General features: G+C 54.8%; 3 protein-coding genes across 3 annotated transcripts; 2 read left to right on the forward strand and 1 right to left on the reverse strand.

The window, feature by feature from the left end:
• Positions 1 to 618: 618 nt before the first annotated feature.
• PSV08DRAFT_408598 (flavoprotein) lies at positions 619 to 4048 on the forward strand (the record flags this gene model as incomplete). The annotated part of the gene is made up of 4 exons (XM_014224107.2): positions 619 to 2333; positions 2833 to 2997; positions 3154 to 3280; positions 3568 to 4048. The coding sequence occupies 4 exons, from the start codon at positions 619 to 621 to the stop codon at positions 3724 to 3726; spliced, it is 2166 nt and encodes a 721-aa protein (XP_014079582.2). The 3' UTR covers positions 3727 to 4048.
• Positions 4049 to 4555: 507 nt separating this feature from the next.
• Positions 4556 to 6803, reverse strand: PSV08DRAFT_175546 (uncharacterized protein; the record flags this gene model as incomplete). Its single annotated transcript, XM_014224108.1, has 2 exons — positions 4556 to 6457; positions 6516 to 6803. The coding sequence occupies 2 exons, from the start codon at positions 6801 to 6803 to the stop codon at positions 4556 to 4558; spliced, it is 2190 nt and encodes a 729-aa protein (XP_014079583.1).
• A 750-nt stretch (positions 6804 to 7553) lies between these two features.
• Positions 7554 to 12847, forward strand: PSV08DRAFT_408599 (mediator complex subunit 13 C-terminal-domain-containing protein; the record flags this gene model as incomplete). Its single annotated transcript, XM_066093807.1, has 9 exons — positions 7554 to 7875; positions 7937 to 7975; positions 8009 to 8857; positions 8888 to 9283; positions 9317 to 9529; positions 9560 to 9638; positions 9672 to 9804; positions 9841 to 10225; positions 10259 to 12847. 9 exons carry the CDS (start codon positions 7554 to 7556, stop codon positions 12646 to 12648), a joined length of 4806 nt encoding a protein of 1601 aa, XP_065949457.1. The 3' UTR covers positions 12649 to 12847.
• Between the last annotated feature and the right edge of the window lie 22 nt (positions 12848 to 12869).

The raw sequence follows: 12869 nt of genomic DNA on the forward strand, positions 1-12869 counted from the left end.
CGGGCGAGGCGTGAAAAGCCGTGGTGTGGCCAAGTGGTGCGCAAGCATGGCTTTCTGGCGACAATTGCATGCTGGCGTCGCCACGGCCCACCCACCGCCCCTGCGGCTGTGCTGCCTTGCCACCAGGGGCCGCCTGACGTCACCCTTCCGCCGCTTGCGTCGGAGCCCGGCCTGGCTGCCCCGACGCCCGCCCGGGCCGGAACAAGTGTCTCGCCGCTGCTGCGGCGGCATGCACGTGACCGCCGCCACCATGGCCATTGCCGCTGCCGTTGCCATTGCCCATCCATGCCCATGCCCACGTCCATTCTGCCCGCCCTGCCCGCCCTGCCCGCCCTGCCCCTCTGGCCCCCCGCGTACATGCCCAACACATGCACATGCTACACCTGCTGTTGCGCCTGCGTCCCGTCCATACACACACACACACACACACACACACACACACACACGCCCCGTGTTCCCGACACCCTCCGCCCGCTCCGCCCTGCCACATGCACCATCAGATTAGATAGCCACGAGGGCCCGGTGGGGCTGCGGCCAATGGCGGGTTAACACACGCCCTCTGCCACTGCCCTCTGTCCTGCTCACCCCAACCCCAAAACACTCCCTCTCCCCTCCTCAATGGCAGCGCAATCACCCGCCCGCACCCTCAATGTCCTCGTCGCCCTGACTGACCCCTCGGCCTTCCGCTTCGGCTGCTCCATCGTCGCCCGTCTGCACCGCCTCGACAATGTCTCGCTCAAGGTGATTGCCTGCAAAGAATTCCCACCCGCCGCCCACACAAGCATTCCTCCCCAACTCGAGCCGCTATGGCACACGTACACGCCCGACGACACGGCGCCCCCCGGCTGGCAGCATGCCGACTACCTCGACACATGCGTTGCCGACTATTGCGCCTGGGCCGACCTGCTGGTCCTTGCGCCACTCAATGCAGAGAACCTGGCGCGCATGCTCCATGGCTTCACAACCAGCCTGCATCTGCAGCTCCTGCGCAGCTGGAACGTGTCCAAGAAGATATTGCTCATACCCGCAATGTCAACACTGATGTGGGAGAACCCCATGTCGCGGAAGCAGATCAGCAAGATCCGACGCAAGTGGAATTGGATCCGCGTCTTGCCGCCCTTCCTCTGGTCCTTTGATCACTCCGGCCGCAAGTACCAGCCGTGGGTAGAAGGCCACAAAGCCTTCAACGAATCCATCCAGACTCAGATCGACCTCATGGCTGTAGGCAACCGCACCGTCGCCCTGCCCATTGCCCATTTACCAACACTGACGCCTACGAGGAGCAAAGGGCCCCGTCTCCCGCCCGAACTCTGGTCCATCGTCCTTGAATTCACAAAAGACTGGGAGCTAGCAACCACGCTCAACGTCCACACAAACTTGCCAATACCCAAGGAATGGCGCCAGGCCGCGAGCGACGAAGGACCAAAGACGCAAATGCAGAAACTCGAGTGGGCCCTGCTCACATACCCGTACCCGGACATCAACAAGGTCTTTGACACGGAAAAGCCGACACGTATATCACGCCTCTGCATTGAACTCATTATGCGCTTTGCCATGGTGCCTGTGCTTGTCCATCTGGAAACGTGCCACAAGGATCTTTTCTGGGGAACCTTTGGCCACACATTCTTGCCCCACAAGGCCTCGGTGTTTGGCAAGACGGAGATTTTGGACTATTGGAGAACATCGCCTGCCTTCTTGACAAAGGAGTACTCTGCCGAGGCCATTGATGACGCGAGCCGTGCCAACTCGGTCCAAGTCCTCGATTGGTGGTATCACTCTGGTCTTAGCCTCAAATACACTGAAGCGGCACTCGAGCAGGCAAGCTCTCAGGGCCATATCCATGTGCTCAAGTGGTGGAAGGAACACAGCCGCCATCGGACTGCCCCTTCGGTCCCGTCTAGCCCAATTGACGAAGACGCCCCTAGCAAATCGCATCGCGAGGACCTACCGCTCAAGGTTGGAAAGTCCATCACCTACGCAACACAGTCTGGCTGTCTACCAGCAATCATCTTTTGGGTCGACTCGGGCATCCCCTTCTCCCACGAGGACACGATTGCAAAGGTTGCCTCGACCCACGGCCATACTCACATTCTAGACTACTGGCGCAAACTCCGCGGCGAGAAGATTCTTTTCGACAACCAGGTTCTTGTGGGGCCTACTAAGATGGGCCACGCCCACGTACTCGAGTGGTGGAAGCGCAGTGGCTTGAAAGTCGAGTACAAGACATGTGACATAGAAGAGGCCCTGGAAGACGGCGTCGAGGGAGCCAAGGGCGAGGCCGTGAGGAGATGGTGGGCGCTCAACGGACTAAATCTTGGTGTCGGGACGAGCGAGTGGATGCGAGTCAAGGTATTGGGCTCGTGACGATGGTGTATCGCAGGAAATGAAATTGATTGCATGACATGTTTCTTTGCTTCTTGCATGTGTGTATATGCAGTATGCATGCCATGTGTTCAAACGGGCGGAAACGGCTACTCAAAGTGAATCGACTGCCCTGCCCTGCCCTGCCCTGCCCTGCCCTGCCCCGCCCCACGACCGTCCGATAGGCGTCCCCACGGCAAAGGCGCAACAGGGTCTTCTTACCCCTTCTGGCCAGCCTATCAGGAACGGAAGTCGGCGCGCCAGGCATCCGATAGCCAATCGGGGGCTCGGGATTTGTTGTCTTGCCTTTTGTCGTAGATTCCTACCTAGAGCCGAGCCTTAAAGCCGCTACGAGAATCGGCAACTTTCTGTACACCGTATCTACTTTTCAACACCTCACCTTCACCACCCCGCTTCTGCATCCGCATACCACGTCCCACCCTCGTACCGCACCTACCAAAGTAGTCTCAGCAATCTCCACCGCATCCCCGTACACGCTCGCAATTTCTTCATTTCTACAATGGCGGACAAATCATTCACCTACTCCGATGTTTCGGAACACAACACCAAGAAGGACCTGTACATTGTCGTACACGACAAGGTCTACAATGCTTCGAGCTTTGTAGATGAGCACCCGTACGTCGCTTCCGTTGGGCGTTGCACATAACGTTGCCGGTGTCTTCAGTGGTGGTTATTTGCAAAAGAACCCCGCCTCGGACCTCGGTCGTGCTTGCTGCTCCTAAACTCGGGAATTTTAGAAAACACAACAATCGCTGACACTTTAAAATGCAGAGGTGGTGAAGAAGTTTTGCTCGACGTCGGAGGCCAGGACTCTACGGAGGCATTCGAGGACGTCGGCCACTCCGATGAGGCTCGCGAGATTCTCGAGGGTCTGTACGTTGGAAAGCTGGACCGCAAGGTACGACTTGAATTTCCCACCTTCTCTGCCTCCTTTCCACTCCCTCAACATTTTTTTTTCTCTAATTCCCGAGAATGGCAACGTATGGCCGGATGTTTGGAATCCCCAGGCAAACAGAGGTTCCGCCAAGCACATGGGGTCTCGGTCCCCGCTTGTGGACAGGCGACACATCCGCGATTCCCGACGGGAGACGCTCATGCGGGAATATCTCGGAGCACTTCCCAAACAGACATGCGCAATAAACTATTCGACGGTTAACTACAAGGCTTGGCTGACACATTGAATAGGATGGCGACCCAAAGCCCAAGAGCTACCCAGCGCTTGGTGCCACTGCTACTACTAACGACGGTGCCTCAACTGGCGTCGGCCTTTACGCCATTATTCTCCTTGGTGGAGCCCTTGCCTTTGCCGCCTACACTTTCATGAACAAGCAGTCGGCTGAGTAGAAAGTGATGCTCGGATAATAGCCACACATTAGGCAAAGCAAATGAATACGTAAAGGAAAGTAAGGGACCGTGAAGGCGATTACGTGTCCTTGAGCGGGGTGGAGAGAGAGTGTGCGAAGAGGGCGTTTCGACGTCTGGGTGGGATTTGTAGTAGAAGTGTAGAGTGCGTGAGGGCATTTCTTCAACACATCCATGTACATGGTCCGACAGGACTGGACTGGTTTAGGATATCTTTTGGGCCTGGGTTGCAGGCTTTTCCGACTTTGGAATACATTGATTATACTTTTGAACTTGGCAATGTTGATTCATTTCTCATGATTCCGGACTTTGGCATGATACACTTGATCTCACTTTGCACCATTTTCTATGCCTTTCTCTGCTAGTTCCAGCTTCATTCCCCAAGTACAAGCACATTTGTTGACTTTTGTTTCTTTTAATCCTTTCCTCGTTCGTACACACCCTCTATCTTACGTACACTCATTCTCATATCGCATAACTAGTTTACAATCATTCCGTATATTCTTCATTTCCTGCATGAAACAATTTCCCAAAGCAATAAAAAAACAAAATTCACCAATAACATTCTTTTGTGGGGTAACTAATGACACCCCCAGGTATGCGTTGAATGCAAAAGATGTTATTGTCTGGGTCCTGTCCTGCCCCCGCCGCGCTACCCTTCTCTATTTTGAGATTTTGCCAATCTTGCTCAGAAAAATCATGAACGGAGGAAGATATATATGTAAAAAAAAAGAGGGTATCATTTACATTTTTTTTTCTGTCTCCACAAGACTGATATAGAAAAATATAAAACCAATGAAAAAAAAAACATCTACATATTCCTAAAGACATTACCACTAGCATTTCTTCTTTGACCGTCTCTCCTCCGATCATGTCGCTGACCGCCTTCCTCACCGTCATGCTCATACTTCTTCTTCTTCTGCTTGCGCTCAGGCGCAAACGTGATCTCGCGTTCGCCCACCACTGTCGTGTTTGATCGGGATGACGAGGTGGCATGTTTCGAGGGCTTGAGTTTAGAGACGCGGGAGCCGAACGTCTTGTTTTTGGCCGAAGCAGACGAGTGGCGGTTATCGGAGTTGTTGTGGGAAGATGAGACGTGCATTTCGGGTCCGCGTTGGGAGCGATGACCTGATTTTTTGTAGGAGCTAGATGAGATGCGCGTATCTTGTTGCGATTTCTTTGGTGCTCGGATGTGGTCTGCCTCGGAATTGTCATTGCTGCCATCAGAGTCTTCGTCCGAAGAACCCTTTCTGGATTCCAGCTCCTCTTGCTCGGCGGCAGTGAGGCCCTTGGGGATCTTGGTGCTGGGGTTGAGTTGCTGGAACTCGCGGGTTTGCTCGTCGATTTCGAATTCGGGGTCTTCGAACATCTTTGCGAAACGCGGATCGTTAAGGACACCGCCGGCAGCGGGCTGGGCGCCGTCTTCTTGGACGGCGGGCGCGGCTTGCACCATGTCGTCGTCGCCGCCGTTCTTGAGCACGCGCTTGGCGCGCCTGCGTTCTTGCTCTTCCTGCTTCTCGAGCATCTTCTCGGCAAGCTTGCGGTTGACCTTGACGGCCACCTTTTTGCTGCCGCGGATTCTGCTTTCGCGCTCCTTGTTGATCTTCTCCGCGATGCTCTTGGCGCGCTGTTCTTGCCAGAGATCTGGGTTCGAGATGAGCCGTGCTTCCTCGTACAGCTTCTGGGCGACGAAGAAACCGTGCATGTACGGACGAAGGAGACTGGTGGTTCCGACAAGGTGGTCGAGTGACAATTGTTTCAGTTGGTCCATGGTCAAGAACTTGAAGTTGTCGTACACGTCTCCCACAGCGCCCTTGCCGAAAGCGTTGGGGTCGTTGGGGTCTTCGGCCATTTCTTCCACGATATTGTCGAGGAAATGACACCATCTTGGCGCTGGGCCTAGCTGCGGGATGAAGAAGGAGTGTTGTTGCCTTCCCTCGTTTGCTGTTAGCAGCATGCCGGTCTTGGGTACCCACTCGACGTGATTCAGGTCAACAGACGGCTGTACAGAGGTCCACGGAGTGCCGTCCTTTGCATCCCAAATCTTGATGACGCGCTGGTCGGCAGTGAGTATCTTTGGCTCGGGTGTCTGTGCGCCATCGAGGTATATGATATTCTTTATGGCAAAGCCATATCCTTGGTCCTTTCTCAGCAGCGGCTTGGGAGATCGCAGATCGTAGAGGTGTGTTATGCCGTTGGAATCTCCGACGGCCATTTCCAGGCCATTCGGGGAAAAGGCAAGGGCCGTCGTCTCTGAGCGGCCCTCGAATGAATCCTTGGGAGATGACAAGATACCGACTCGAGTGCGGGTGCGCGAATCAAAGTACTCGACAGTGCCCAGTGAGGTGCCCAGTGCCAACAGGCCGTGCGTCTGTTCTGCGATAGCGCCCGTGTTGACGGCACCAGCGTCGATGCCGCCCTGCAGTCCACCCGCAGCTAGGTCGTCGCTGCCACCCACATCAACTTCGTAACTGCGCATAAAGCGGCCGACCTCAAGGTTCAGCCGGAAGCACTCTCCCATTCCTTCGGCATTGACGCCAACGGATGGCACCAGACACTCGGCGGATCGGCGGTCGTATATGAGGTCGCGGCCATAGCGAGGTATGCGGCTGGCGTAGTGGAGGCCTCCGCCAGTATGGAACTCGATGCACCGGTCCTGCTGCAGATGGACGCTCTTGGTCGCATCGGACGAGAGTAGGTGGAAGGTTTGGTTCTAGCACGAGGTCAGCATCTGGTCAAGTACAATCAATTTGAAGCTATGGGGCGCATACCAGAGTATTGGTATGGCGCGCAAAGGACAGCGACAGGTGGGGAAGGTAGTGAACGTGTATCTGGGGCTTGTATGTGCCGGTGCTCATGACCCAGTCGCCGTCCTCGCTGACACGCACACACTGGCTGGCCTCTTCAAACTCAAAGTCCTGCAGCAAGTCGACACGATTGGCGAATTCGGGGTCGTTTTTCAGACTGCGTTTGCGCTTGCGAATCAGCCATTCGGGCAGGGGACGGGCCTCGCTGCCGCTGATGGTGTAGACGGGCACGTTTCCGGCGGAGATTTTCATCGTGGCGCGACGGAGCGGGAGGAAGAGATAGGGTCGCACCGCAAAAGCAGCAGACGGAGAGGAAGCAGACGCAGACGATGAAGAAGTTGGCGCGGGCAAAAAAAGAGCGGGTCCAGCCCACGGGCCAGGACCGGGGGCTTCGCGCTCCCACAGCTGCGGACACGGCGGGCTATAGAGATGGATGGACATGGCTTGGCTCCTAGGCCAACGCGCCGCTTGCCGAGCCGCCTTCGCTCCCAGCTGCTCCCCGACTCCACCACCCCCCAGCAGAACTACTGTACGTCCATCTAGACACAGACAGCGCACGTTCTGCCTGCCCTGTCCGGCGTCGCATCGCGGCATACGGCGTCGAGTCCACACCAGTGTCTGAACCCCTTCACCTCCCCTCCCAAGACGGGCCTATCGCGCATCGCCTAATCATCGCCCGTTGGCCGTCACCTGTCGCCCATCCCCCACCGTCGCCCGGGACCCCCAGCTGCGCCCGCACATCTCATCACCGTCGGGGCCGGCCAGCAGCAGCGGTCGCCATGCTCCATCCGCTACACCAGACGCCCCAACCAGACCATGCCGGCTTGAGAGACGCCATCTCCCCTCCCACGCCCTCCCCGTTGCTGTAATCGTTGCAGTCGCGCGCGACGCGTCGAGCGGCCCGCAGCGCAGTTGATGGAAAAGGTGTACGGCGCCGTCCTCGGAGTGAAGATACGTCGCGAATACCACCTGAATGTTCCGTAGAGGGCAGCCGTCTCTCTAATGGAATTTCTCAAGACGTGCACTACCAATGCGCAAGCGATAGGAGACTTTGAAGCCATTGCCTACCAAGCCATCTCCGTCACCCGCACCGCCAATACCACCACTACCTCCACCACCTCACCACAATCCTCCAAACAACCACCTCCATCCTCGAGTCCCTCCGAAGACACACGTGCTGTCGAGGCTGAATTGCGCCATGCTCTCCACCTGGTTGCGCACGACGCCGCGCGCCCCTGGCTCTGGCTGTTCAAGCCGACCACGGTGGACAAGCTAGGCCAAGCCAGTCCCCAGCTGCCAGAACTCGGCGGCTACCGCTTGCAACGTCCGTTTTCTCCCTCCAATCGTCCTCGTACACATCTCACTGTAACACTGACACTTTCTAGGCGAGCACACGGGCGCTATCAAAGCCATCGATCTAGTCCGTCCGCCCATGCGCCCAGGCGCTCCGCACCCAGCCGCTACCTCGAATCACCCACCCTCAACAAACGCGCCTCAAAGAGGCTTACAAAGCGGCAATAATCCACGACCCGCACAGGGAAGCACGCAGCCGCAACCGTCTGCTGACCCACCCCCACCACCTGATTGCTTCACCCTCTATGAGCTCTTCACATCGTCTGTCGTCGCATTGATCTCGTTCCATGTTGTCAAAGACTGCCAAGTGGTGGCTTTAAATTATCGCACATTCGTATCCAAGGCCTCCAAGTGCATTGCTGATGCTCAAACCGAGGTTGACCCCCAACCAGAGGTGCATCGTCTTACCAGTATCAATGTTCACTGGGCCAGCTCAGGCACGCTTTTGCTATCAACCTTTACTGACCGAAAGAACACAATACGTTGCTTGACCAGCGTCTCGACTCAAACCGAGGAGAGACAGCTTGTTGGCACATGCATCCGTGTAGCGCCCAATGGCGTGCTCGCCACCATCATGAGTTTTGAAGATCCCCTAGATTCCATCAACGAGGAAATTAGCATCCGTCACCGGAAACGTACAAAATTAACATCTCTAGAGCAAAACATTGAAAAATGGAAATCGAGTGTCAAGCGCTGGCTAGGCTGGAAAGGCTACGATTTGCCTGACTTAGACCAGAGAACCTCGTGGGTCAGGATTCGCACCACGCTGATGTCAAGCCCCATTCTCTCAAGCCCGGCTTCAGTCGGTCCAGAACGTGATACTCTATGGCCACGAGCACTATGTTTCTTCCACGTTGTAGATGAACCGGATCTCACCATTACGGGAACAAACACCATTGGTGCAGCTGGAAACTCCAACATACTGAGATGGTTCGAGACACCAGAGTCCATGGGTTTCAAGGACCCACTTGATGTTGCGCAAGAGTGGTTTCTGGGAAAGCCGGACCGCGATAAGATTCTTGAAGCACGAAAGAAGGCCAAAAAGGCCGAAGAAGATGCTGTCCGTCGTAAAGAGGAACACCCTGGCCTACATCCATCATCTCCGCTCAACGCTCGTGGTGGAACCTATGGCGATTTACAAGCAGTAAGCGGTGTGTACCCCACGCCGCCAGATGGAATTGCCCCTGGTACTGGGGTATCTTATAGCGACACGCCGACTGTATCTGGAACAGCTTCCAATGTTGTCTTAGTAGCCGGAGGAAGCAATCCTGCCATCAACCTCTCTGCTCCACCGGACAGTGCCAAGACGGAAGACCAACAAATGATCACTACATCTCCAGCTGTTCCTTCTGCGACCGATAATTTCAACACATCGAGCGGTAACGATGACCTTTTCGAAGACATGGAGGAAGACGGTTACACCGGTGACCGTATCAACGATACAGATTTCGATTTCTTTGATGGCCCGGATAATGACGACGTTGACATGCTAGACGCACCTGCTCTACCTAATGATAATGCACCGCCTACTCATGCTACACAGGACCTGCATCCCAAAGCCGCTACTGAGCCTCAGGCCCAAGACGACATGTCGGATCCTTTTGCAGCCCTCGAGAACGCCCTTGGTACAGCTTCTGAGCCTGCGATGAGCCAAGACCTTGCCAAAGGCAAAGAACCTGCGCATATGCCAGCACCCAAGATTGAAATCTCTGACAATGCAGGAGACAACCAGTCGTCACCAGTGCGCAGGAAAGTTTCATTCTCCAGGGCGCCCACGCCACCTCTAAGTCCCAGCAAGATCCTCAAAGCGCTAGAGCCGTCGCCACCTCGCAAATCAGCATCACGCACTCGATCAGAACGAGGTTCCGAGAGTCACCCTGATGCACACTTTACCCCGGTTGTGTTTAATCGTAAGATGAGCTTATCTGATGCAAAGTATCAGGGCGGACGGTTCAGTGCACATCGCCCCACGACTCCGACTGGTCAAGTTCAGCTCAGTCCCAGTCCAGCTAGAAATACTGCGGCTACACAACCGAAGAGCTTGAGAGAATTTCCCCTGCTTTCGAAGCTTCGACTCGCGGCCGGAATTGCATCTGCAAACCGAATCCCGGAGATAGCATCTCTAGCTCGCGCGGCCAGTGATGATTCAGATTCTTCAAGTGAGGCGTCGGATGCATCTGGCAACGATTCTGGAGATGAAGAGGTAGAGGTGACGCCTGCTGCTATCATGAATAGCCTTAGTATGCCCGCCAAGAGGAAGTTGCAAAGTGAGGGCAACGCGACCCCACTGTCCGTGACCTCGTTTGCAGAATCCCTAGGAGGTGACTGGCTAGACTTGTATGGCTTGCACCTAGATGAAGTCAACCTCAGTAGTTTCGAACCAAGTCTTTGGGACTGGTCTCTGGTCAATGTTCCTTCTCCAGCCGAGCGGCCTGTAGCTGGGGCACGGTACAGTCTGCCTACTTTGTTACCGGGCCCTGCGCAGATGCCCGACACCCCTACTTCTCAGCCCGATCCCGCGTATGAGGTACCGGATGAGAAGCCGCTGAGTGCAAAGGATAGCATCTCCATTACACAAATCGTGACTGACCAGCTTGTCTCTACAACACTCGATATGCTCAGCGAGGACCCACCCATACGAAGCGAATTCAACAACGATGCTGTTGCCGAGACGCCTTGGTACAAGGTTATCAAAAACCTCTTTCCAACCGCTACGGATTGCGATCTGCCTACGTTGGCCGGTGTCAACGAAGTATTCCAGGACTATGCCGCTCTGGCCAAAGCACAGCAAAGACCTCCTGCACGGAAATCAGATAGCCCAGCAGTCACAGGGAGTCACATGTATCAAATCCAGGCGCCATTCCTGAGAGTGCGTCGTGCAGAGACGCACTGGGATCTACTGCCGCCTGCGGTAGCGTTTTGGGAAACACTAGGACTCTCCCCCATCAGCCACCCAAAGAACATTGTCACGTTCTGTGTATATCCCCACAGTGATGCAATAAGACCGTGTTTGGAAAGCTTCCTGCTTAACCTACAGCTTGCCTATGATGGCTGTAAGCTTGGTAATCACAGTCGGGTGGAGACGGCAGTAGAGTACGAAGGCGGCCTTGTACCCGTCAGGGCAACCTCGACCATTGCACCGCGAGAAACATTCAAACTTCTCAAGGATACGTGTGTCCAACTTGGTAAACTTCTCGCTCTTCAATACGGCCAAATACGAGAGCAACAGGATTCCAAGGTTGATGCCTTTGTCATTTACATCATTGATCCTTTTGGAGGGTCATCAGCAGTTTGGGAACTGTGCTCGGCGTTTTGGGCGCTGTTCCAGGCATACACGCAAGGTCACCCAGGACGTCCAGACCAGCCACAGAAGCCAGATGTCGTGCTACAGATCATCCCTATGAAGTACGTCGCTTCATTTGATGCACCCGTTATCCTCGACCCATCTACGTACATGGGCCTTGCGCGAGAGGTCTACGACCGATGCCCTCCCAGCGCGCCAAGTGGTGACAAGACATCCCTCAGCATCTACAAAGCACCTGCGTTCCATCTGGAAGAGACACTACCGCGCAATATCCCTTTCAAGCTTATATCCGAGCCAGCCCAGGACTTGCTGCGGGAGAACACGTACATGCATCTCGGCTACGCCATCAGTCTCGATGGTGCGTGGGTTACCGCTGCATGGACTGACAGCTGTGGCAAATCTCAAGCAGTCGTCTCGTACTACCTAGGGACAAGAATGTTCAGAGAGATTGCGAAGGAGATATGGCAAACTACTATCGAGATACTGCAATCTCGAAGAGTCAACTGGCGTGTCTGCATCGCCAAAGCTGGTGTCCTTGAGAGGGAAGAGCTCGAGACATGGGTCTTTCTCATCTCATGTCCCACCCAGATCAATGTCTTTGTCACATTGCTCACTGCAGTTGATACAGACCCGCCATACCAATTCACGCCTACGGTGCCTAATCCAACCCCAGCAACTGGCGCTGGAGCTACCACTCCAGGTTCTACACCCCAAGCTGGTGTGTCGCCTTCAGATCCAGGACCAGGTCTTACACCCGCCGCCACACCTGCCGCCGACCCTACGGCTACAGATCCAGCCGCCGATCCCGAAGCACGTCTCATAGATGTAACTGACGACACTTGGGGCATAATCCTTGCCCATCGTTTGCACAACTCGCACACAACGACCCAGTTCAGCCCAGCCCTCATATCCGGCCTGCTCGTCAAACGCGGTGAAACGTTGCAAACATCTAACAGCATCGCGCACCCCATTCCAGACCCAGAGCAAGGACCCATTGTCATAGCCGTAAACTTCCTCTGGATCGGCGCTGTAGGCTCATCTCGTAATGCCACTACCAACTTGCCCTTTCCCTCAAGTACATCATCTTCTGCGAATGCACCGGCATCCTCAATATCGTCCTCGGACCTACCCAGCCCTGGTGGCTCCAATCTCCCGAATCCATATGCCAACAATCCTGGTACGCCACAGAGTCCTGGGCCGGGTCAGGAGGGCCAGAGAAGCACAACCAGCCTCATGTGGACGCCTACACCACAAACAAGAACGACAGCCGAAGGACTGCTAAAAGAAGTTCTTGGACAGTTTAGGGCATTGGGCTTGTTGGCTAAGTTGAGAGGAATGAGGGGTACGAGAAATGGGACTATTCCCTGGCATGTTGCTGCTGCTAAGAGGGGAGTTGAAGGGTTGAGTAAGATTAGCGGTGGTGCTGGAACTGCAGTGTGATCGAAATGTTTTAAGAAGTGAAATGGGAGTGTATAATTCGGTTTTTTTTGGCGTTAGATAGCATGTAACGGCGGGATATACCAGCGTCTCTTTTATCATTATTCATTTATCATTTCTGTGCTCTTTTCTTTTTTTGTTTCGGATTTATTCGCTCATGTGTAGAAATGTTCAATCTGATTGATTAAATGACTTTATGTCTTCATATCTCACCCCCCACCCCA

The sequence above is a fragment of the Bipolaris maydis genome, assembly GCF_028858645.1.
Source record: "Bipolaris maydis strain C4 unplaced genomic scaffold PSV08scaffold_4, whole genome shotgun sequence".
In the NCBI taxonomy this organism is placed as follows: Eukaryota; Fungi; Ascomycota; class Dothideomycetes; order Pleosporales; family Pleosporaceae; genus Bipolaris; species Bipolaris maydis.